Source organism: Rattus norvegicus, chromosome 2 (genome assembly GCF_036323735.1).
Source record: "Rattus norvegicus strain BN/NHsdMcwi chromosome 2, GRCr8, whole genome shotgun sequence".
Taxonomy (NCBI): Eukaryota; Metazoa; Chordata; class Mammalia; order Rodentia; family Muridae; genus Rattus; species Rattus norvegicus.
In genome coordinates, this window is record NC_086020.1 from 186,978,041 (window position 1) to 187,003,857 (window position 25,817).

Consider the following 25,817-nt stretch of genomic DNA (forward strand, 5'->3'; position numbering starts at 1 on the left):
TTTTTTTTTTGTGACATGGTCTCACTGTGTTCCCCTGGTTGGCCTGGAGCTCTTTATGTAGACCAGGCTGGTAAATTCACAGAGAAATCTGCGTCCTGAGTATGGGGATTAAAGGCATGTACCATAATGTCTTTATTGTTACTTTATTATTATTGTTATTATTATTAGTGTGTATGTGTACACACACACACACATACACACATATCGGTATATAGTCGTCTGTGTTACAAATATGAGAGAAAAATGTGGTATTTGTCTTTCTGCGTCTAGTTTATTTCACTTTAGCAAGATGATCTCTTGTTCCGTCTACTTTCCTGAAAATTACATGATTGCCTCCTTTTTTTTATGGTTGAGTAGCTCAGCTGTTGTGTCAGCAATAAACAGAGATGTACAATTGTGTGATTTGGATTCCTTTGAGTATATCTGACAGATTGGTAGAACTGAATCCCATGGTAGTTTTAATTTTAGTGTTTTGAGGAAACTGCATGCTGCTTTCCCACCAACACTGTGTAAGGATTTCTTTCCTTTTTTCTTTTTCCCACATAGAATCTCTCTTACGAAAATTTGTTTTCTTTCCAAGTTTGAGTTGGTTTTCTGCTTTCACCATGTGGGACCTGGGGATCAATCTCAGACTTTTAGGGGTCGGGCTACCCACTGAACCATCTCACATCCTCTATTTTCTTGATGATATTCCCTCTGATTGGGGTAAGATGAAATCAGTGTAGTTCTGATATGGGTTTTCCCAAAGGCTAAGGATATTGAACATATTTTTCTAACATTGGTTTGTCTGTCTGTCTCTTCCTTCCTTCCTCCCTTCCTTTCTTTTTTTGAGAACTGGTATTCAATTTAGTTATTCATTAGATAATTTGGGGAATTTTTTGGTGTTTAATTTTTTAATTTTAGTTCTTTATAGAATCTAGATGTTAATTCTGTCAGATATGTAGTTGGCAAAGATTTTTTTTTCTCTTATTTCACAGGCTCCTATTTTACTTTGATGAGTTATTTCTTCTGTTGTTCAGAAGCTTTTATATTTCGTGTATCCCCATCTAATTTTGGGGATTATTTTCTTTACAGGTGGTAACTTTTTCACAAAATTCTTGCCTGTGCCCCTGTGTCTTGGACTATTTTGCCTGTGTTCTCCTTATCAGTTTTAGAATTTCAGATCTTACATTAAGATCTTTGAATCATTTTTTATTTGAGTTTTATGTAGGGTGAGAAATGGGAATATGGTTTCATCCATCTACACGTTCATATCTAGTGTTGCCCGCACCGCTTGTTGAAGCAGTAGTCTTTTCTCAATTGTATTGTTTTGACACCTTTTCAAATTGTAGGTGGCAGTAACTGTGGGGGCTTTCTTAGGGGCCCTTCCTCTGCCCCAGTGGTCTCTGCATGAGTTTTGTGCTGTGTTGTCAGGATGCCATTGACACTGTTCTTGTGCTTAGGATTGCTTTGGCTCTCTAGGACCTTCGGTACTTCCACAGAAACTTTAGGATTTCTTTTCCAGTTAAAAAAAGGCCACTGAGGGTTGGGGATTTAGCTCAGTGGTAGAGTACTTGCCTAGCAAGTGCAAGGCCCTGGGTTCGGTACCCAGCTCCAAAAAAAAAAGGCCATTGAAATTTTGCTCGGGAAATACATTGAATCTATAGATCACTTTCAGCAATGTAACTATTGTCCCAGTATTCTGCCAATCTGTGAGCATGGGCTGTCTTTCCATCTTTTTGTGTCTTCTTTAATTCTTTCAGTGACTTAAGGTTTTCATTGTATAGAACTTTCACTTCATTGGTTAAGCTTATTCCCAGTTATTTTTTAAGTACTTACTATTTTTTATTTTTGAGATAAGGTCTTACTGTGTAGCCTTGGCTGACTTGGCTCTCATTGTGTAGAGCAGACTGATCCCAAATTCAAAGTGATCTTCCTGCCTCTCTTTTGAGTGCTGGAATTAAAGGTGCATGCCACCATGTCTGGCCTTAAAGACTATTGTATGTATTTGAATATTTCGTGTGTGTGTGTGTGTGTGTGTGTGTGTGTGTGTGTGTGTGTGTGTGTGTGTGTGTACATCGTGTGTGTGCTGTCCCCATAGAGGCCAGAAGGCGGTGTTGGGTTCCCTGGAACAGGAATTTCAAACTGTTGATTGTCAGCCACCATGTGGATGCTAAAAACTGAACCTGGTCTTCCGCAAGACTAGCAAGGATTTTAACCTTTGAGCCAATCTCTTCAGCAACTCCACCCTATTTATTTTTTGAGAATGTTATGAGCAGCATTTTGTTTTAAAGCAATATCATTCTTGGTAAGTTCATTATTAAAATACTGAAACACCATTTTTTGTAAATGTTATATCCTGGTATTTGCTAAAAGTATCAGGTCTAAGAATTTTTCTAGTGGAATCAGAATCAGCATCAAAGTAATAATATTAGCTTTCTAGAGTAAGTTTGGTAGTACTTCTTACTGTTCTATTTTATGGAACAAGATTATCTCTAAACCCCTTCTACGGTAAGTATGATTTTTTTTAAAAAGATTTATTTATTTTATATATGTGAGTACACTGTCGCTGTCTTCAGACGCACCAGAAGAGGGCATCAGATCCTGTTACAGATGGTTGTGAGCTACCATGTGGTTGCTGGGATTGGAACTCAGGACCTCTGGAAGAGCAGTCAGTGCTCTTAACCACTGAGCCATCTCTCCAGCCCCCATGATATTCTGATTTAGACACAAACTTCTGAAATAGCCATATCTTAGACCTTGTAATTATCTCTAATAGCATTAGCTTTGAAATGTTAGACTTTAACTGTCATGTGATAATCAGGCCGTAACTTAAGTTTTTAGATCTTTTAGTCCTTTACTCTACACTGCCTCTTCTATTACCATACAAGGTCCAGGTATTTTGTCTTTTTGTAGTTGTAATGTGTGTAGTTTGTAATTTCACAGACATTGCCGCAGCAAATATGTGTTGAACACTTGTTTGCCTTGGACATTTTGCCTTGGATAAGCAAAAGTAATTAGGACCCTGACATTAGGGAACAGCTTGTTGAGTGTTGAAAGACACTAACAAACTGTGAAACAAATATAACTATAAATTGTAATCCATGCCATAAAGGAATGGTAAGAATATCATAGAAGAAATCAGTAAGTGAAGTATCTCTTAGATTAGGTAGATAGGCTGGATTGGCTGGTTTCTTCCTGTTACCAAGAAGGGGACTAGGTAGTAAAGTCTTAAAACCCGAGGCCTTGTCTTAGTTATTGTTCTATGACTGTGATGAAACAGCCTATGATCAGGGAAACTTACAAAAGGAAGCCTTTAATTGGGCACTTGCTTATAGTGTCAGAGGATGAGTCTCTGATCATCATGGAGGGTGGAATGGGGTGGCGGCAGGCAGGCATGGTGCTAGACCAGTAACTGAGAGCTTACATCTGATGCACAAACTGTAGACAGTCAGAGGAAGAAACAGACAGACTGAGAGACTGGGCCTGGCATGTTCTTTTGAAATCTGTAGTTCACCCCCAAAGGCACACCTTTTCCAATAAGACAAACCTCCTAATCTTTCCTAAACCGTCCAGCAATTAGGAACTAAACATTCAAATATATAGGCCTATATAGACCATTCTCATTCAAACCACCACAATCTTTTTTATTTTAAAACACTTCAGCTCTTTGATTTTTCCTCCATCTTCTCTATAACATGAGAATGGATCTGGCATGTTCTCCCAAAGTCAACCTTATTCTAAAGCATTGTAGAGACTCTTCACTAATGCCTATGATTTATGGACTGGAAGAAAATACCCATCCTTACAATATCATCTGCTGAGGTGTCTTATGTAGAAAAATTTTATTTTAGAAATAAAATGTAGAAAATGTAAATGTAGAAAAAAGTTTATTTTCCTTTTATTCACTTTACATCCTGATTATACCCTTTCCCTCTCCTCCAATCCCTTCCCCTGCTGCCCCCTCCCTTTCTTCTTAAGGGGAGCCTCCCCGTTCCCTGCTTGGGTACCACTCACTCTGGCCCATCTAATCCCAGCAGTGGTAGGCACATCTTCTCTTGCTCAGGCCCAACTGATCAGTCCAGGTAGGAGGAGGGGATCCAATGGCAGGCAACAGAGTCAGAGATAGCCCTTGCTCCACTTGTTAGGGGACCCACATGAAGACTAAGCTGCGTATCTGCTACAAATGTGTAGGGGGCCTGGGTCCAGCCCCTGCATGCTCTTTGGTTGGTGGTTCCGTCTCTGTGAGCCCCCTAAGCCCAGGTCAGTTAACTCTGTAGGTATTCTCGTGATATCCTTGATCCTCTCTGCAGCTTTCTCAATTCTATCCCCCACTGTTTCACAAGACTCCCTGAGCTCCACCTTGGCTGTGGGTCTCTGCATTAGTTCTGTCTGCTCCTGGATAAAGCCTCTCAGGAGACAGTTAAGCTAGGCTCCTATCTGCAAGCTAGCAGAGTATTATTACTAGTGTCGGGGGTTGGGTTTCAACATGGGATGGGCTCAGGCTGGGGCAGTCATTGGTTGGCTCTTCCCACAGACTCTGCTCCATCTTTGTCTTTGTGTATCTTGTAGGCAGGACACATCTGTGGTTGAAAGTTTTGTGGGTTGATGTCCCCCTCCCTCCACTGGAAGTCCTGTCTGGTGACAGGAGGTGGTCACTTCAGTCTCCATATCCTCCGCTGGTAGGAATCTCAGCTAGGGTCACCCCTATATACCTCCCATAGCCTCCTCCCATCCCAGATCTCCAGATTGTCACCAGAAATGCTTGCCGCTGATTTCCATGCTTACCCCCAGACCCTTCTCCACCATCTCCCCACACCCGATTGCCATCCCTGTTTCCCTTCACCCCCCTCCAACCCAGTTCCCTCTCTTCACCCACCTCTGATGAGTATTTTGTTTCCCCTTCAGAGGGAGATTCAGTGTCATCCTCCCTTGGGCACTCCTTATTACCCAGGGTTTTTTTTTTGCGGGGGGGAGGGGAGTGTTGGGATCTGTGGATTGTAGCATGGTTATCCATGCAGAGGTATCTTTTTCCTCTTCCTTTCTCCCTTCCTAGACTGGTTATTCAGGATGGCTCTGAAGTCCCAAAGTATAGCTGCCTGGTTCTATGAAGAGGAGTATATAGTTAGGCTGGAGAGATGGCTCACTGGTTACGAGCACTGGCTGCTCTTCCAGAGGACCCAGGTTTAATTCTCTTAGCAACTCACAACCATCTGTGACTCTAGTTCCAGGGGATCTGACACCCTCACACAGACACATATACATGCAGGCAAAACACCAATGCACAAAAAATTAAAATAAACAGATCCAAAACAGGAAATGACAAGAGCACAGTAAATAAGGATGATAGTAAAGCCCAGGTAAAAAAGCAGAGATCAGCACTGTGTTCTGTCAAACTGGGTTGTGTGTTCTGTGACAGGTGTCAGGGACAGACACACCTAAGCCTCTAACAGTGCAAGAACTGTGTATTATTTTGAACTGTAGTACAAACAATGAAATATAAGAGATGATAGAATAGCAGTTGGCCAAAGAATACTAGCAGCATGGCACATAGGGCTTCTTAGCTGTAGAATACATAGACCTCTACTCTAATTGTCATCGGGTAAGCCTGGTGAGTATGCATACAGATCTTCTAACACAGAGCCACTAGATGGACTGGAAAAATCCAGGTTAGAGCATCCAGCCCTGGAACAGCCAGTCTTGCAACACCATTTCTGGACTGGTTACGTTATACCCAAGCCTGGAACAATCAGACCTTGAAGTCCCATCTCAGAATTGGAGAGTGAGTCTCTACAGGCATTGGGTTGAATCTTTTTAAAAGTTGTTTCTAAAATTAACCTCATTTATATTCACATAAACTTTTTAAGTGGGAGAAAGGAGTGAAATCACTGTTCCTGGGAGAGTGTAGCTTAAAAGAGCAGGAGAGATTCAGGATTTATTTGACTTCAATTCATTTTACTTTTCAATAGTTCACAGTATACCTGTTATGAAGGTGTCTCATCCTCAGTGTGAATGATGGAGGAAAGAGCTGAGAGCTCCTGATCCACAGGATAAATAACCCAGAGTTTTCCATAATCCAGTTCCCCGTTAGACATCTCCTGAGTGTCCGCCTTCATCCTGTTCCTCTCTGTCTTAGTTTGGGTTTCCACTGCTGTGAACAGACACTGTGATCAAGGCAACTCTTTTTTTTTTTTTGTCTTTTTTTTTCCGGAGCTGGGGACCGAACCCAGGGCCTTGTGCTTGCTAGGCAAGCGCTCTACCACTAAGCTAAATACCCAACCCAAGGCAACTCTTAAAAAGGCCAATATTTAATTGGAACTGGCTTACAGTGTCAGTCTATTATCATCATGGTGGCAGGCAGGCAGACAGACATGGTACTAGAGAAGCCAAGATTACTAGAGAAGCTGAGAGTTCTACATCTTGATCCAAAGGAAGTCAGAGGGAGACTCTCTTCTGCAGGCAGCTAGGAGGAGGATGTCTTCTATACTGAGTAGAGCTTGAGCACTAGGAGCCCTCAAAGCCCACCTATACAGTGACACACTCCCTCTAACAAGGCCATACCTCCTCTAATAGTGCCACACCTCCCAGTAATGCCACTTCCCATGGGCCAAGCATATTCAAATCAATACACCCTCTATCCTCCAAATCTGCTATTTTCTTTCATTTATTTATTGCTTCACTTTTATTTTTTTGGCAAGGTCTTACTATGTAGCTTCATCTGGAACTTGCTGTGTAGACATATAGCACAGTGATTCCTGCTGCTACTGCCTCCCTGGTGCTAGGAATAAAGGCACAGGCCATCATGCCTGACTCCCAAGTGCTACTTTTTTTTAATCACTACAGTCCTACATACATAATTTTCTTCTCCGTGGAATAGATTAATATCTTAGAACTGTTTTAGAAATACCTTCCCTGGATCCTCAAGACAAGTCTAATATCTGTTCCTTTGTCTAGTGTTGGTTAAGGCACTTATTTTACAAAATAATACTGTTTCTTGATTTGACTGACTCCTCATCAAATTAATATTGATGAGAAAAAAATGCTTCATCACTTTTAAGAAAATGTTTGAATATTTGAGTTACTGTTCTTTTTTCTGAGATAGTTACAACTATATCTACAGCAGATCAACCAAGCTTAGTGTTCAGAAAGTAGATGGAACAAGGAACTAGTTGAAAACACCTTTCTCAGGTATATTTGAATAGACAAAATTTGCAAAAACTGTGACCAGTCTCTAAGATGTATTCTTTTTTAGCTCCAAACTTTGATATTCTTTCAAAGAAAAATTTATGATTGAAAGATACAGAAACTAACTAGTAGCTCTGTTTCGGTTAAATCCCTTTAAGAAGCATTGTTTTGTGATTATTGTATTGGGGGCACATATGTGGGGGTCGCGCTTCTTTGTGGAATGGGTTCCCCTTCACGTTTTTATGGGTTTCTGGGATGGAGTTGAGGGCTGCCTAGCTTGTGTGCTGTGGTGGCTTGAATGAGAGTGCTCTCGTGGAGTCACGTGTTTGAATACCTGCTCTCCAGTTGATGGCTCTTCGGGAGAATTAGGAGATGTGGCTTTGCTGGAGGAAGTAAGCACTGCTACCTGGCGTTGAAGTTTCAAAAGACCTGGCCATTTTGAGTTAGTTTTTTCTGCCTCCTGTTTGTGGATCATTGTGAGCTCTCAGCTTTACCTGTTGCCATGCTTCTGCTCTGCCATCCTGGACTCTAACCCTTTGAAGTCAGCAGCCCAGTGAAATACTTCCTTCCATAAGTTGCCAAGGTAATGGTGTTTTGTCACAGCAATAGAAAACTAAGGCTTGTGGCAAGTACCTTTACCTGCAGAGTCATCACGCTGTCCTTAGTTATTTGCATTCTTATTCCTTAAAGAGCTGAGAATATTATGTTTTACATGGAACCACTGCTACCCAGAAAATATATTAGGAAATCCATTTTGTCGTGACTCATGTCTTCAATCTGAACATTTGAAAGGCTGAAGACTGAGGAGCTCTCAGCAGATGTGAGCTCTTAGGACCAAAACTCAAGCAGGGCAGGAACCTGGAGGCAGGAGCTGATGCAGAGGCCTGGAGGGGTGCTGCTTACTGGTTTGTTCCCCGTGGCTTGCTCAGCCTGCTTTCTTATAGAACCCAGGACCACCTGCCCAGGGACGGCACCACCTATAATGGGCTGGGTCCTCTCCCATCAAGAAAATGCCCCATAGGCTTGCCCATAGCCCAACCCCTAGAGGTATTTTCTTAATTGAGACTCCTCTCTGATGACTCTAGTTTGTGTCAAGTTGACATAAAACTAACCAGGACATCAGATATCTAGTTTTGCTATCATTCTTCCAAAACAAATCAAAAACATTAAAAAAAGAAATGCAAATCATCCCAATTAAAAACAAAACTAACAGAAACAACCAAAGAAACAAATCTATAATACTCCCTTATTCTCTCAATGAGAACCACTTAGGTAGGTATGAAACCATTTTGTAAATATCTTGTGGAATTCTTTATTTCCAGAGTACACTAGAAAAACAAAACAGCCTGGAAATTAGCAGATGTATAAGTTGTTTTCCTTTTCTTTCTTTTTTTTTTTCATTTCATTTCATTTTGTTTTGTTTTTCAAGATACATTTTTCTGTGTACCCCTGGTTTTCATGGACCTCACTCTGGAAACCAGGCTGGCCTCAAATTCAGAGATCTATCTGCCTCTGCCTCCTGCATGCTAGGACTGAAGGCATGTGCCACCCTTGCCTGGCATGCACATACAATTTAAAACCAGCTTTAATTTTTTTTTTTTAAATGGGGCTGGAGAGATGGCTCAATGGTTAACAGCACATGTTGCTCCTGGCAGGGGCCTGGGTTCAGCGTCTAGCACCTATATGGGTCACAACCGTCAGTAACTCCAGTCCCAGGGGATTCACTGTTCTTCAGACCTCCATGGCATTTGACACATACTTGTTGCACAGACACATGTGCAAACAAAACACCCTTAAACATAAATAGGTACATTTAAAGATGTTTAAAGTTTTTATTACATTTTTGTTTATTTATTTATTGTTTTTGTAGGTGTGTGTATGAAATGGCACAAGTATGGAGGTTAGAGGACAATTTGCAGGAAGTCCATTCTCTTCTGCTGTGTGGGTCCTGGGGTCAAACTCAGGTCATCAGGCTCAGCAGCCAAGTTCCTCTACCTTCTGAGTCATCTTTTGACTGATCATCAGCCTTTGTGCTTCGTGATATCTAAAGTCACATGCTTAGGTTCCTAATGAAATGAAAAACGTCTATTTACTTATTCTTTTCTTTTATAGGAATATATATGTCCCAGATGTGAATCAGGCTTTATTGAGGAAGTGACAGATGATTCCAGGTATTGTATAAGCTTATGGATAAACCAAACTGTCTAGTACTGAAACTGTTTTCTCTTAGTGTTGACTGAGTGGAATGGAAGGAATTTGTTTTGTAGCTTACCCTCCTGGGAGTAGACACACACACACACACACACACACACACACACACACACACACACACACACGAGGAGAAGAAGACAGGAGATGGAAAGGAAAGAAAATTTGGAAATCAATGTGATGATATGATTTTATCCGTTGCTCCTGATTGCATCACACCTGGAAAACCTCTGTAACCATATCAAAGAGAACTGAGTTTTCGTTTGCTTCTTTAGGGTCCTCTTGGATTACTAATTAATTCTTGGCAACTATTTTGTTGCCGGAAGTTAAACTGCTGATGCACATATTTGGTGGGCTATGGAGTGACTTCTGAGAAGGACGCTAACAAGGCATATGTTCTAGTCAGGGAAACTGAGTTGTTGCTCTGCCTTGAGGAGCCCAGGTCCATTGTTCAAATGAAGATTAGTGTTATCAGAGTGCCATCTTGCTGCTGTAATATTGATATTTGGGTTTGTTTTCTTGGCTTTGATAAAGGTTTAATATTGATAAAAAGAGGAAATATTTTCTCTAAGTAATAATATATTTCTTGTTTTTTTGTGAATAAAACTGTAATAACTTAATTCTAGCATTTGACCATTTGACAAAATATAAACTGCTTAAAGTGAATCTTGGAGTGACCTTGGAGCTTTATACCAGTTCATAATTCCCTCACATTGCTGTCAGCAGAATCTAAAGTTGAAGGTCTCTTCACAACCAGGAAAAACTACACCTTTTAAAGTATGTACTGTTAGTTCTACTGTACTAATTGTTGATGATTATATGTGGAAATGAGTTGGAGCTTCTGGGGCAATGTGTGGCATGGGATCTAGTTTGGTACAAACACTTGAACATTGGCGTGACAGTTTTGCCTTTAAATAACAATGCCAGCACTATGCCTGTAAGATTAGCATGACAGCAGATTTTGAAGTGTGTAGATGGCATGCTAATTTGGGATTTTTTTGTGTTGTTATAATTGCCTCAAATACAGTGCTCTGCATGTCTTGAATAAAGAGTATACTGGGTATAGGGGAATGAGTAATGGATGTTCTCCTAACATAGACATTTTAAATTTCTTTAGACATAGAGAGCTCTTAAACAAAGTGCAGCTATACCTGGTGTAGTAACTAGCTAGTCTGGATACTCTGGGGATTCAGTTTTCACTCAACCCTATGTGTGTGCCTGATTAAGTCAAAGGCTGTCCTGTGTAGATGCTATTGGTGGCAGCCATTCAAAAGGAAATATTGCGAGGTTTGAATGAAGTTGGTCGGGTTTTTGTTGTTTTCTTTTTTTGAGGCCCCTCCCCTATTCTTTTCTCAAAACCTGACTGTTCTGGAACTTACTCTATGGACCAGTCTGACCTCACACTCAAAGAGATTTGCTTGCCCCTGCCTCTGGAGCACTGGAACTAAAGTTGTGGGCCTTCATTGCTGGGTGAAGTCAGTGTTTTTAAAGAGGGAAGAAATCTTATTCTTAGACTTGGAGTCTTACAGGCAATTACTTATTATTTTCTTTTATAAAATTTGTAAGCATTTGCTGACTTTAGTATTTAGAACCGCAGCGAGTAATAGTGAATTGTAAAGGTTATTGAAGCTGACATTGCAGAAATTCTAGTTACTCAGAAGGCAGAAACAAAATGAGTATAGGATCATGAGGCTTGCCTGAGCTGTAAAGTTCCCAGGTCAGTCTGGGCATTTAGACCTGGTCGCTAAAGAAAAAGTAAAAATAGAAAATGTGGCTACTGGGGCTGGAGAGATGGCTCAGTGGTTAAGAGCACTGACTGCTCTTCCAGAGGTCCTGAGTTCAAATCCCAGCAACCACATGGTAGCTCACAGCCATCTGTAATGGGATCTGATGCTCTCTCCTGGTGTGTCTGAAGACAGCAATAGTGTACTCACATATAATAAATAAATCTTTAAAAAAAGATATTTTTTAAAAAAGAAAGAAAATGTAGCTCAGTGGTAGGCATGTTTGCCTCTTCTGTGTGAGGCCCTAGGCGTAACACTAGTTCCAGAAAAATAAATCAATACAAGGAAGTCTTTGCATATAAATATAAGATAGTGGGCTCCATCTGCCCCACACATGCTGGAGAACGTCTTGTAAATTTTCTTAATTTTTGTAAAGTTTATTAGAATATTGTTATTTTTTATTATGTCTTCTCTGTGTTTAGTTCTTTTAGGTACAGAAGAACTAGTTTGGGCTACATAGTGAGTTCAGGGCCAGTTTGAACTCATAGTGAGGTCAGACCATGTCTCAAAAACAAGACAAACACACACCACCACCACCGCCACCACTACCACAACCACCAACTGCACAACCTAGGAAAGATGATCCTTAGGAACTGTTAGGTTTGGGCAATAAAATATCTATACAGCCATGTATTATAGAATCTAGTGTTCAATTATTTATGTAGTATAGGTGTTACAAGTGCCTTGTTGCATAATTAAAATGATTTTTTTAAAGTATTTTTAACCTCTTATGTAAACACAAGTTTCCATTGGTTTCTTATCAGAGTAAGGCTTGAGACAAGTGTAGAAAGAACAATATTTGCCTTGGTTTTAGACTAACTAGGGTGTGCTTGTTTCCTTAGTGAGCGCAGTGCAGTGCCTGGAAAAGTGTTATAATCCTGAAGGTGAAGTGGTGTTCAGGAGTTCACAGGCTTATGATTAGGATGTGTGCTCGTGTTTGTTGCTGGAAGAGCTTTTAGCAGGTTTTTGTGACTCAGTTCTTCCTCCCTTTTAGGAGTGTTAGCCAGTTTCTTCTCTGCAAATTTCATATGGGTAGTGGGATTTAATTTTTTCCTGTTCTTCTGGGTTCTTGAAAAGAGGCATTTTGTCAATTAGACATGTGCTATTCAGCAGCTTCTATTTTGGAGTTAGAGGTATAGGATATGCCACCACAAGGTTTTCAAAGGTGAGGAATGCATTCATTATGTAACGTCTCACAAATAATAGAGTATATATGTGAGGTATTCATTATAAAATACAGTTTTTTGGCATTGTAGTTTTATTTATGAAAGGAACAAAGGGTTGAAATGGTTGAGGCAAATCCTAGCTGTTAATAATACAAGCTAGAGCTTAGAACCAGAGTCAGTGCAGAGGGGTGTGGAGGAGTCATATTCGGCTGGTGAGGTCAGAAGTGATTCATGGATGAGGTAGCCCTGAGACTGGGCAGGATAATCTAAGAATAGGATAACCTATTCAAACTTCTTTGAATACTTACTGAATTCTTTCTAACCTGCTAATCTATACCAGGCCCTTTTATATTAAACATTTAGTAATTCCAGAAGATACTAACTTTGGTTATCTTGATCATCTATCTGGTTAAATGGTTTGATGCTGAAATATTTTTACTTTCTTAGACTGTTTGAGGATACACGTCTACTTTTCTTCCTTTGCTAGGCTAACTTTGAATTGTGTTACTGGCTGTGAGTTCTTTCTGCTCGATGGCCCTTCTTTCTACATTTCCTTTTGATCTAGCTTTAATTCATTTGAAAACCATTTGATTTTGCCGTTTGGTATGCCCATTTTCTTACTGTTTTATTTGCTAAGATACTCTTACAGACATGGTGTCCTGCTGGGATGAGCTGGTCTCCCTATTGAGCTTTGTTCTCATTTGCCCTTTCTATATTTAGCTTCTGGGAAGGGAGGGGCTCATTCCTGGGAAGAGAGTCACCACCATGCTTTTCTCTTTAGTTTCTTAGGTGGTGGTGGAAGCCGGACAGACAATAGCACAGCAACACATTTTGCCGAGGTAAGTTTTCCTTTGACTGTAGAGATTGCATAGGGTGTGGCTGGGGATTAAAAGACAGATAACTACCCACCCAGTGCAGCATCACAGAGGATGTATGTGTAAGAAGAATGTAGTCAGGGGTACCCTGGAAAGATCTGTGTTCTCAGGAGTTAAGGGTTTTCATATTTCTTCTGAGGGAAAAGTCATAGCTGATAAAATATCCTGCTGCAAACCTGGTTGGGTTTTCTTTTGTTGCTGCTGCTTTCTGTGTATGAATTAAAAGCTTGTGATGTTTGCAGAGCACCAGCCTCCGCTGCAGTGGCAGCCCTGATGAGTTACTACTCAAATTGCAGTCAAGCAGTTTTAAAACAGCATTGTATAATACTAGTTTCTAGAATTTACCTTTCGTTAACATGATAGTTTGCTGTGAAGTAAGTATATTTATAGCCTTTCAGATCCTAAGATGAGACCCTTAAATAATTAACTTCTATTTCTTTGTATAATGTAGCATCCATATATTAAATATGAATATTCTCATCCCCCACCCCCCTTTGCCCCTGAGACAGGTTTCCCTATATGGTCCAGGCAGGCTTCATACTATACTCACTGTGTAACATTTGTTGGCCTTGAACCCATAATCCCTCAGCATCCCAGGAGCTAGGATTCATAGACGTATGGCACCAGCCCAGTTAGAAAATCAAAACTGTGAATTATTATTTGAAAATAGAGCACTAGGGCATTACTCTGTGTCCTTTAATGCCATTTATTTTTCAATTCAAATTACTTTGGCTTTTCATTGACCTCTTTCTTTTTGGCTTGTGTAACTGCTCGAACCTCTTGTTTCTTTAGAGAAGGGGTTTCATAAGGTTTCACTATATTGCCTCTGCTTGTCTTAAACTCATGAGCTCAACTGATCATCTGGGGAAGCTGAGACTGTAGACATGTGCTGCTATGCCTAGTTCTTAAACTGTTCTAAGTACACAACTCAGTGGCACTCAGACTCCATGCTTGTAGTTACTTAGAGACTGATTCCCAGATGGGAAACCCAGCTTATTGGACTGCAGACACTTCTACTTTCTTCTTTTACTCATGTATCTCTTTGTTGCCACACAGCTTTCAGGTGCTAAAAGCTGATATATGACCAAAACAATTTTTAACATTAAATCCCATAATCAGAATCCTTTTTATTTTAGAATCATAGTTAATAAGCCCATAAGTCACTGAACTTTTCTTTTTTTGAAAATTATCTTAAGATCTAATATGTCTCCCTCCCTTGTTGACACTATAGTTAAGAATTGTGTTAGATCCTTCCTTTTGTTTATGGCTATGGAAATTGCTAACATCTAGTTCTGAGATTTCTAGTCAATTCTTAACTGTTTTAAGATGAGTTGATGTAAGCACGACTCCAGACAGATCAAATTTTGAACACTCATTTGTGTTTTCTTGTTGATAGATTTAGAAGCTTTTAAAGTCTATACACTCTGTGAGGCCTGGCAGCCTTCTTGATGTAGCATTTCCCAGGGTGTGCTATTCCTGGGAGCATAGTCTGTTCCTGACTGTGCATGTGCAGAAGAAACTTCACTTGATTTTCTTTAAGCATTGGTTCTCTTTTAGAAATGGAAATAGATATGGATCTGTCAGTTTTGTATGTATGAATCAGGAGGAGGAAATGCATTGAGTAAGAAGGAAAATAAGTAATGTGGTCAGCATTTTAACTTTAGTAGGACTGACTACATCTGACACTGTGGCGTGGGCCGCCCTTCAGGTGTTACTTTTGCAGAAGTCATGGTTCTGAGGTCATGATTCTTAGGCTTTGTAGTGACACACTTTGTGGTAGGTGTAATCATGCCCAGTCTTCTTTCCTCCAACAGAGTCTTCTTGTCACCATACCTCAATATTTAATTTTCTTTCTCTCTATTTTTTCCTTTCTCAAGACAATGTTTTCTTACTAGCTCTGGCTGTCCTGGAACTTCAGGCTGGCCTTTATGTCCCAGAGGTCCACCTGCCTCTGTCTACTGAGTGCTAGGGTTAACTTTTTTCTTTTAAAATATTGTTTTGCATATTTAATTTAATTTTTTTAAAATTTCCAGGTTTCCCCTTCAAAAACCCCCCATTCTACTCCCTTATCCCCTGCCTCCATGAGGGTGCTCCCCGACCTACCCACCCACTCCTGCCCCACTGCCCTAGCATTCCCCTTCACTGAGGCATCAAGTCTTCACAGGTCCAAGGGCTTCCCCTCCCATTGATGCCAGACAAGGCCATCCTCTGTTACATATGCAGCTGGAGCCATGGGTTTCTCCATGTGTACTCTTTGGTTGGTGGTTTAGTTAGTCCCTGGGAGCTCTGGAGGGTGTGGTTGGTTGATAATGTTGTTCTTCCTATGGGGTTGCAATAGTATGTTGCAAAGGTATGTGCTCCGTAAGTCCTTCCCCTAACTCCTCCATTGGGGTCCCTGGGCTCATTTGGGTGGTTGACTGCGAGCATCTGTATCTGTATTTGTCAGGCTCTGCCAGAGCCTCTCAGGAAACAGCTCTACCATGCTCCTGTCAGCATGCACTTCTTGGCATCAGCAGTAATGTCTGGGTTTGGTGTCTGCAGATGGGATGGATCCCCATGTAGGGCAGTTTTTGGATGGCCTTTCCTTCAGTCTCTTCTCCACTCCTTGGCCCTGCATTTCCTTTACATGGGAGCAATTCTGGGTGAATATTTTTGAGATGGGTGGGTGTTTCTATCCCTCAACTGGAGGCCATTTGTAACCATTGGATACAGTCTCTAGTGTTCTCTTTCCCCTTTGTTGGGTATTTCTGCTAATGTCATCCACATTGGGTCCTGGGAACCTCTTGCGTCTGTTTTTCTTTATTTTTAATTTCTTTATTTTTATTTCATGTGCATTGGTGTTTTGCCTGTCAGTTTTGTCTGAGAGCATGTTGGATCCCCTGGAACAGGAGTTTAGAGGCAATTGTGAGCTGCCATGTGTATGCCGAGAGGTGAACCTGGGTACTCTGAAAAAACAGCCAGTACTATTAACTGCTGAGCCACTTCTAGCCCTCCCTAAATGGTCATATTAGAAAAAGCTTAGTCAAAGAAAATTTCCAAAATCCTTAATATTTATTTATCCTTCAAGTGAGGATGGAGGGGGAGGAGTTGGGAACAGAGGCAGGGAGAGGCCTAGCAGTTGCAGAGCAACAGTACTTGAGTGACATGTGAGAGGTAGTGGCGGGTAAATCTAAGATGCCTACAAGCTGACTCTGAAGAGCAGATGTCAGTGGGAATTGGTTAGGGGCTTTCAAGTAATCCATGCTTCCCTGGGTAACTGAGCTCATCGCTTCAAGTTCTCATCAGCAACCTCAGAATAGCAATGGCCTCTCACTCTGCAAATCAACACTGGTTAAATAAAATTGGCTATGGCCTATTATCATTTCCCTAATTTCTTTCTTAGCCTGTTTATCCTTTAAGTAGAGGAAGGCTACTGATTTGAGTTAATTTTATACCCAGCCACTTTGCTGAAGTTGTTTATCAGCTTTAGTAGTTCTCTGGTGGAACTTTGGGGATCACTTAAATATACTATCATATCATCTGCAAATAGTGATATTTTGACTTCTTCCTTTCCAATTTGTATCCCTTTGACCTCCTTTTGTTGTCTGATTGCTCTGGCTAGGACTTCGAGTACTATATTGAATAAGTAGGGAGAGAGTGGGCAGCCTTGTCTAGTCCCTGATTTTAGTGGGGTTGTTTCAAGTTTCTCGCCATTTAGTTTAATCTTGGCTACTGGTTTGCTGCATATGGCTTTTACGATGTTTAGGTATGGGCCTTGAATTCCTGATCTTCCCAGAACTTTTATCATGAAGGGGTGTTGAATTTTGTCAAATGCTTTCTCAGCATCTAATGAAATGATCATGTGGTTATTTGAGTTTGTTTACATAGTTGATTACATTGATGGTTTTCTGTATATTGAACCATCCTTGAATCCTTGGGATGAAGCCTACTTTACCGTGATGGATGATCATTTTGATGTGTTCTTGAATTTGTTTGTGAGAATTTTATTGAGTATTTTTGCATTATATTCATAAGGAAAAATGGTCTGAAGTTCTCTTTCTTTGTTGGGTCTTTGTGTGGTTTAGGTATAAGCAAAATTGTGGCTTCATAGAAGAAATTGGGTAGTGCTCCTTCTGTTTCTTTTAGTAAAATAGTTTGGACAGTGTTGGTATGAGGTCTTCTATGAAGGTCTGATAGAATTTTACACTAAACCTATCTGATCCTGCGCTCTTTTTGGTTGGGATACTTTTAATAACTGCTTCAATTTCTTTAGGAGTTACCGGATTGTTTAGATGGTTTATCTGATCCTGATTTAACTTTGGTACCTGGTATTTGTTTAGAAAATTGTCCATTTCATCCAGATTTTCCAATTTTGTTGAATATAGGCTTTTGTAGTAAGATCTGATGATTTTTTGGATTTCCTCAGATTCTATTTTTTTTATTTCTATTTTGTTAATTTAGATACTCTCACTGTGACCTCTGGTTAGTCTGGCTAAGGGTTTATCTATCTTGTTGATTTTCCTCAAAGAACCAGCTTTTGGTTCTGTTGATTGTTTGTATAGTCCTTTTTGTTTCTACTTGGTTGATTTCAGCTCTGAGTTTATTTCCTGCCTTCTACTCCTCCTGGGTGTATTTGCTTCTTTTTGTTCTAGAGCTTTTAGGTGTGCTGTCAAGCTGCTAATGTATGCTGTCTCCTGTTTCTTTTTGCAGGCACTCAGAGCTATGAGTTTTCCTCTTAGCACTGCTTTCATTGTGTCCCATAAGTTTGGGTATGTTGTGCCTTAATTTTCATTAAGTTCTAAAAAGTCTGTAATTCCTTCCTTCTTTCCTTCTTTCCTTCTTTCCTTCTTTCCTTCTTTCCTTCTTTCCTTCTTTCCTTCTTTCCTTCTTTCCTTCTTTCCTTCTTTCCTTCCTTCCTTCCTTCCTTCCTTCCTTCCTTCCTTCCTTCTTTCCTTCCTTCCTTCCTTGATCATGTTATCATTGAGTAGAGCGTTGTTCAACTTCCATGTATAGGTGGGCTTTCTGCCATTATTGTTGTTAATAAAGACCAGCCTTAGTCCTTGGAGATCTTATAGGTTGTATGGGATTATTGCAATCTTCTTGTATCTGTTGAGGCCTGTTTTGTGACTGATTATATGGTCAGTTTTGGAGAATGTACCATGAGGTGCTGAGAAGAAGATATATGTATATGTTTTTGTTTTAGGATGAAATGTTCTATAAATATCTGTTAAATCCAACTTATCTGTTAAAACTAACTTCTGTTAGTTTCTCTATGTCTCTGTTTAGTTTCTGTTTCCATGATCTGTTCATTGATGACAATGGGGTGTTGAAATCTCCTACTATTATTGTGTGTGGTGCAATGGGTGCTTTGAACTTTTGCAAGTTTTCTTTTATGAATGTAGGTGCATTTGGAGCATAGATATTAGGATTGAGAGTTCATCTTGGTGGATTTTTCCTTTGATGAATATGAAGTGTCCTTCCTTATCTTTTTTGATAACTTTTGGTTGAAAGTCGATTTTATTCGATATTAGAATGGCAACTCCAGCTTGTTTCTTCTGGCCATTTGCTTGTAAAGTTGTTTTCCAGCCTTTTACTCTGAGGTAGTGTCTGTCTTTGTCTCTGAGGTGTGTTTCCTGTATGCAGCAAATGCTGGGTCCTCTTTATGTATCCAGTCTGTAGGTCTATGTCTTATTACTGGGGAATTGAGTCCATTAATGTTAAGAGATATTAAGGAATAGTGATTGTTGTTTCCTGTTTTGTTTTTGTTGTTGTTGTTATTGTTGTTAGAAGTTGAACTATGTTTGTGTGTCTTTCTTCTTTTGGTTTCTTTTCTTTTTCTAAAACAGGTCTTACTTTGTAGCACTTGTTGGTCTGCAACCATGTAGATAGACTAGGTTAGCTTTGAACTCATAGAGATCTGCCTGCTTCTGCCTCTGCCTCCTGAGTTCTGGAGTTAAAGGCCTAAGAAGGTTTTATAAAAATTAAAAACCTCCCATATTCTTATTATTTTATTCTTGCTTAAAAGTATCTATGTCATAGTACTTAACCATTTCTCCTATGTGTGCCTCATAACTTTTCAGTTACAATCATTGAGTTTATTCTAATTTTGCTTAAAATTTACTTAGGGTTTTGCTCTTTGTTCCTAGTCACTTTTTTATGAATTATTATATGTTCTATATTTTATGACTGCTTTTTAAAAAAAAAAATTTAATGTATGAGTGCTCTGCTGTATATACATCCACAGGCCAGAAGAGGGCATCAGATCCCCTTATAGATGGTTATGAGCCACCAAGTGGTTGCTGGGAATTGAACTCAGGACCTCTGGAAGAACAACCACTGCTCTTAACTGCTGAGCCATCTTCCCAGTCCGACTGCTTCTTTTTTATGCTCACACTATTTTTTATTAAACTGTTAATCTGTGTTAGCTATGTCTAATTGTGTGATGGTTGGTCATGGAATTATACATATTTATTTCTTGCCCTCCTGAGTATAGGACGTACTAAGAAATAAAACATAGCAACTAGACAGATGGAAATAATTTTTGAGGGATGCAGAGATGGTGGTTAGAAGCACTGACTGCTTTTCCAGGGGACCGTGGTTTAATTCCCAGCACCTACAGGGAAGGTATTACCATGGTCTGTAACTCCAGTCCCAGGGGGATTTGGGGTCTTCTGGACTCCTTGGGTAGTGCACAGCTATAAATGCAGGCAAAACATCCATACACTTAAAAATAATTCTCAAGTTTTAAAAAAATGGTTTTTCTTTGACTTGGACAACTCAACTGGACTATGATCACATGGATGCCCTAACTTTATATGTGACAATACATCTGAAAGTTAGGCTATAGTAGGTACACTATCTCATAACCACACTAAATTTTTTTCCTTCATTTATGCAGTTTCCTACTACAGTAATTCTATCTACTAGAGGAATGTAATTGGTAGCCATTAGGCTCTTGCTATGAGATACATCATTCCTGTAGTAGTGAAGAGGAATGAGCAAAGAAGTCAGAAGTGGGTATGAGAGGTTAGGCTCTTGTGTTCAGTCTTTGTGGTTCAGAGTTTCCGTGTGTAGTCAGCAAGCACTGGAGTGGTGTGAAGTAGATGGGGGAGGTCAGCATCTGTGAGACAGTCCTGCTTTTACTTTCATCAGCATCTTCCACAGGACCAGTTTATGCTCCATTCAGCATGCTGGAGCCTATGGTAGGTATCGTACCTTTTTCCTGCAGAAAGCACTGAGTTGAGCAGGAGGAATATAAAGGTACAGTAGATTCTAAATAAAATTGTTGATATCCACTTGCTTTGATCTAAGGCCGTTTTAAATGATTAAGCACTTGTTCTTCTAGAGGACCCAGATTTGGTTTCCAGCATTCACACTGGGAGGCTCACAACCACCCAGTGACTCTAGTTTTAGTGGGATCTGACTCCTCTGGCCTCCATGTGTAGATACACTTATGTCTACCTACCCATCCTTACACACACACACACACACACACACACACACACACACACACACACACACACACACGCAATTAAAAATAAACCTTTGATTAAAAAGTAAAATTAGCTGGGAAGTGGTGGCACACACCTTTATAGTCCCAGCACTTAGAAGGCAGAGGCAGGCAGATCTTTGAATTTAAGGCCAGCCTATTCTACAGAGTGAGATCTAGGACAGGCAGGGCCACACAGTGAAACCCTGACTTGAAAAACTAAAAACTAAAAAGTAAAATAATAAAAAGTCTGCCATGATGGTAGCCAGTCTTCATATTTTTTGGGGGGTCCTTTTCTTTTATTTCCTTGATATTACACACAGTTTAATTTTTATGTTCCTTTTCTCTTGGTGGGGCTCTTGTAGCTCAGACTGGTTTGGAACTTACCGTGTACAACGGCTAACTTTCAAATAATGAGAAGTCTGAAGTGCTCAGATTACAGGATACCCTGCTTCCCTTTACCTTTTCTGTTTGTTTGTTTGTTTTGACTTTTGTTTTTGAGATTTTGGAATCCTAGAGATAATTATGTAATACAGATTCTGCAACCAGTGATCTTCCTGCTTCATAGTGTAGTACTGAGGGAGGGTACAGGTATGAGCAGCCATGCCTGGCTCAGTTTGCTGTTTTAGCCTTGTGTTCCAGGAACCCCAGGGCTCTAGTTTTATTTTCTTTCACTATCCCATTGTACTTTTTCTCTGCAAGTTATTTTAGTGCTTATTGTATAATACATTATTTTAAAAAATTTTTCTCTCTCTGTCTTTCATTCTCTCTCTCTTTCTCTCTCTCTCTGTCTCTCTCTCTTTCTCGTGTGTGTGTGTGTGTGTGTGTGTGTGTGTGTGTGTGTGTGTGTGTGTGTGTGTGTGTGTATGTGTGTGTGTTAGAGACAGGGCCTAGATTTATAGTTCTGGTTGGCCTGAAACTAACTATATAGACCAGGCTGGCCTAAAACTCACAGAAATTTTTCCCCTTTTGCTTCCAAAGTGCTTGGATTAAAGGTGTGTACCATTATACCTGGCTTTTCCTAATTTTTTGAAGAAGTTATTTTCTGGAAGTAGACCTTTTTTTTTTTTTTTTTTTTTTTTTTTTTTCGGAGCTGGGGACCGAACCCAGGGCCTTGCGCTTCCTAGGCAAGCGCTCTACCACTGAGCTAAATCCCCAACCCCCAAGATAGACCTTTTAAAGCACAAGCTTTTTTTTTTTTTAAACTTTTTTCATTAATAAATCTTTACTTCATGTATGTGAGTACACTGTTACTGTCTTCAGATATAACAGAAGAGGGCATCAGATCCCCACTACAGGTGGTTGTGAGCCACCGTGTGGTTGCTGAGAATTGAACTCAGGACCTCTGGAAGAGCAGTTAGTGCTCTTAACTTCTGAGCCATCTCTCTAGACCAAGTCTCTTAAATTATACTTTTAGCGTTTAACTGATCATATTCAACCTTCTTATTAACCATTGCTAAGTAGAAGCTTTATTTCTGTGACAAACGGGATCTCCTTGCTTTTTCAAATTTGCTAATAAAAACCTGATGAAGATGTAGTTTTCGTTTCAAGTATCTAAAACCTGGCTCAAGAGTTAGCTCTGAAATGCCTCTTTGGGTCCACAAGTAGTTCAAAGTAAGATAAAAATAAACTTGAAGTGTTTCTTAGTTATCTTTCCTGTTGCTGTGATAAAAAACTCTGACAAAACAACCTAAAGGATAAAGGGTTACGTTGACTTCACAGTCCACCATGTGGGGAAGTCTGGAGCAGGCATTTGAGGCAACTGGTTATATGAGATACACATGCACATAGGTGGTGCTACTTAGTTTAGTTTCTCTTTTCCATTCCATCTAAGACCCCAGCCTATGAAATGGTGCCACCCATCTTTATTAACCTAGTCTATGTAATGCCTCATAGGGATACCCAGAGGCTCATGTCCTAGATTCTGTCAAGTAAGCAGTCACCATTAACCATCACAGAGTAGCTGTGATGCTATTTAACTTACCTTCCAATGTCATCTAATGCCTCTATAGCCATTATAAAGACACAGTAATCACAAGTTACTCCAAAGCTGGGATATGTGATGTATAAATGAGAATGACCCCCCGAGGCTCATACATTTGGAAGTTTGTCTGCAGTTGGTAGAACTGTTTGGAAAAATTAGGCAGTGTGGAGGAGGTATGTTACTGACTTTGAGAATTAAAAAGCTCACACTATTCCCAGTTAGCTCCCTCTCTGTCTTGTGCTTGTGGATCAGATGTAAGCTGACAGCTGCCATTCTGGAGCCATGGCTACCTGCCTGCTGCCATGCTCCCTGGCATGATGGCTAAATACTCTAATCCTTTGAAGCCATGAACCCTCAAATTAAATGCTTTCTTTTGTAAGTTGTCTTGATCATGGTATAACTAAGCCACAGCTTGGTACTATAAATTGTTATATTGCTGTAACAAGCCCGGCCATGCTGTTGTTTGGAGAAAATGTGGAAGACTTTGTGACATTGAACTAGAAAAATTGTTGAATGCTATAAGCCCATAAATGGGCTTTAATGGACCATCCTTGTAGGAGTTTGGAAGGCAGTAGTGCTGAGGCCAGTGTGGACTGTGGAGGCCCTGCTCAAGGTTTCAGAGGGACAACAGTAGCTAGAGACCGTAGGCTAGAGACCATTTTTGTGATCATTTGGCAAAGAAAGTTGCTACAATTTGCCTAAGACTAAATTGAAGAGTTTTGTAATAATTTCATTGGTCGATTTCAAGATGGCCTAATATTGAAATGTGTGGCTGTTAGTGATCACTCTTATGCAGATCTGCAATGAAAATGAAAAGCAGAGCAAAAAGAAGTACAAAATGTACTATTTGAGGAGGAAAAAAGAACCAGGAAATTTAAAGTTGAACCTTGGTTTGTGCTGAACGAGATAAGGAGAAATGAAAAGAAAGAAGTGGTGGCCACAGAGCAAGGCTCCCACTTAGCTAAGCCTGCCATCTGTGAAAAGAAAAGGCCAAAAGAATTATCTGTTCCTAAAGAGCGACAACAAAGGAAAGCTCATATGAATGTAATCCCCCTGTCTTAGCCTCTCTCTCAGTGCTGGGGTTATAGATGCATGTGGTCTACAGGATTTTATGTAGGTACTGTTCTCCACCAGTTTCTGAGACAGGGTCTATTGTAGAGTTGAAAACTTGCAGGTTCTGCTACACTAGCTAGTCTAGTCCACAGACCCCAAGGTTCCTCCAGTCTCTGCTATTCCAGTGCCTGTGTTACAAGCACAAGTCACTGTAGCTTTCTACATGGGTTCTAGGGATCGGATACAGGCAGAGGAAGCAGTTCACTGGCTTTGACAGCTCCTTAGTACCTTACTGAACTTTTCTTCTTCTTCTTTTTTTGTTTTTAATTAATTTTTACTTATATGAGCACACTGTAGCTGTCTTCAGACACACCAGCACACCAGAAGAGGGCATCAGATCCCATTACAGATAGTTGTGAGCCACCATGTGGTTGCTGGGAATTGAACTCAGGACCTCTGGAAGAGCAGTCAGTGCTCTTAACCACTGAGCTATCTCGCTAGCCCCTACTGAACTTTTTAAACTAAAAAGTTCTTTTACATTTACTTTATGTAAATAAATATACATTCTTGTACATTTGTGTGTGTGTGTGTGTGTGTGTGTGTGTTTTCATGTGAGCATGCAGTGTTACATGTGGAGAAGTCAGAGAACAACTTGCAGGAGTTGGATGCTAGTTTTGCATCCTTCTATTTTGTAAAAATGTTTATTAGTTCTAAGAGTGTTCTGATGGAACTTTTAGTCTTTTAAGTATAGGATTATATCTGCAATTAGGGTTAGTTTTGCTTGTTCACTCTCTGTTTATATCTGTTTCCTCTCTGTTTACATCTGTTTACTTTCTTTCGTTATTGCTCTTGCTAAGGATTAAGCACTTTATTGAGTAAGAGTTGAGATTGGGTATCTTGATTTAAATTTCTTCCTTACCTAGTCTATCTAATATTGGACTTAGGTTTGTCATAGATATTCTTTAGTATGTTGAGGTTTCTCCTAATACCCTCAAAGCTTTTCATCATGCAGGGACACTATAGTTTTATAGAGATTTTGTTCTCTATCTATTGAAGTGACCATGTGATTTCTGTCCTTAAGGCTATTTACATGCTTAACTACATTTACTGGTTGGTACATGTTGAACTATCATAGCAACCCTGTAATGAAGCCAGCTTAGTCATGGTGTGTGAGCTCCTCCTCCTCCTCTTCCTCCTCCTCTTCCTCTTCTTCCTCTTCCTCTTCTTCCTCTTCCTCTTCCTCCTCCTCTTCTTCCTCTACCTCTTCCTCTTTATATTGCTCTTCCTTCTCTTTATCTTCCTCCTCCTTCATTCTTCCTCCTCTTCCTTGTCTTCTGAGACAGGGTTTCTCTGTGTAGTCCTGGCTGTGCTGGATCTTGCTCTGTAAATCAGACTGGCCTTGAACTCAAAGATCCTCCTGCTTCTGCCTGAGTACTTGGATGAAAGGCATGTGCCACCACAACCGGTGAAGTATGAGCTTGTAATATGTACTTGAATTTTATTCATACAAACTTTATGTCTGTGTTCACCAGGGAAATTGATCTACTAGCTTATAAATTAATTTGATAATGTTCTCTTTTTATTTCTATTATAAGTTTTTTAAAATACATTTTTCTTTTATGCATATGGATGTTTTGTCTGTATGTACCACCTGCACACCAGAAGAGGGCATTGGAGCCACTGTGACTACAGTTATAGACAGTTGTGAGCTGCCATGTGGGTGCTGGGAATTGAACTCAGGACCTTTAGAAAAGCGACCAGCAGTGTTCTTAACCACTGAGCCATCTCTTCAGCCTTATTTTGTTGAATTTTTGAGGAGCATTGGTGTGTGTGTGATTGTGTGTGTGTGTGTGTGTGTGTGTGTGTGTGTGTGTGTATTTCTTCTGTCAGTATCGATCATTTCTTTTGAGACAGGGTCTCTGCTGGCCTGAAATTTACCAAATAGACTAGGCTGGTCAGCCATGAAGCTCCAGGGATCTGCCTGCCTCTTTTTCCCTGGTGCTAGCATAATTCCACACTTGGGTTTTTTGTTTTTTTGTTTTTTTGTTTTTTTGTTTTTACCATTTATACTTCTTATTTCTCTACAATTTCCCCACACTAATCAGCCACTTTCTA

At 40.1% G+C, this 25,817-nt stretch overlaps 1 protein-coding gene across 3 annotated transcripts in view; it reads left to right on the forward strand.

Annotated features, from left to right (window-relative positions):
- Rnf115 (ring finger protein 115) overlaps positions 1 to 25,817 on the forward strand; it is a 67,715-nt gene that overhangs the window by 27,082 nt on the left and 14,816 nt on the right. The window contains exons 1-3 of one of the 3 annotated variants that reach the window (XM_039102702.2): positions 9,280 to 9,335; positions 9,999 to 10,149; positions 13,104 to 13,161. The exons of 1 other annotated variant lie outside the window; for it this stretch is intronic. Coding sequence is in view for 1 of the 2 variants with exons in the window: in NM_001108560.2 (NP_001102030.2) it covers positions 9,277 to 9,335; positions 13,104 to 13,161 (117 nt within the window). In the remaining variant the exon portion in view is untranslated. Of the gene's footprint in view, positions 1 to 9,276; positions 9,336 to 9,998; positions 10,150 to 13,103; positions 13,162 to 25,817 lie in introns of those variants that run through there. One more of the 3 variants, NM_001108560.2, reaches the window with a different exon arrangement.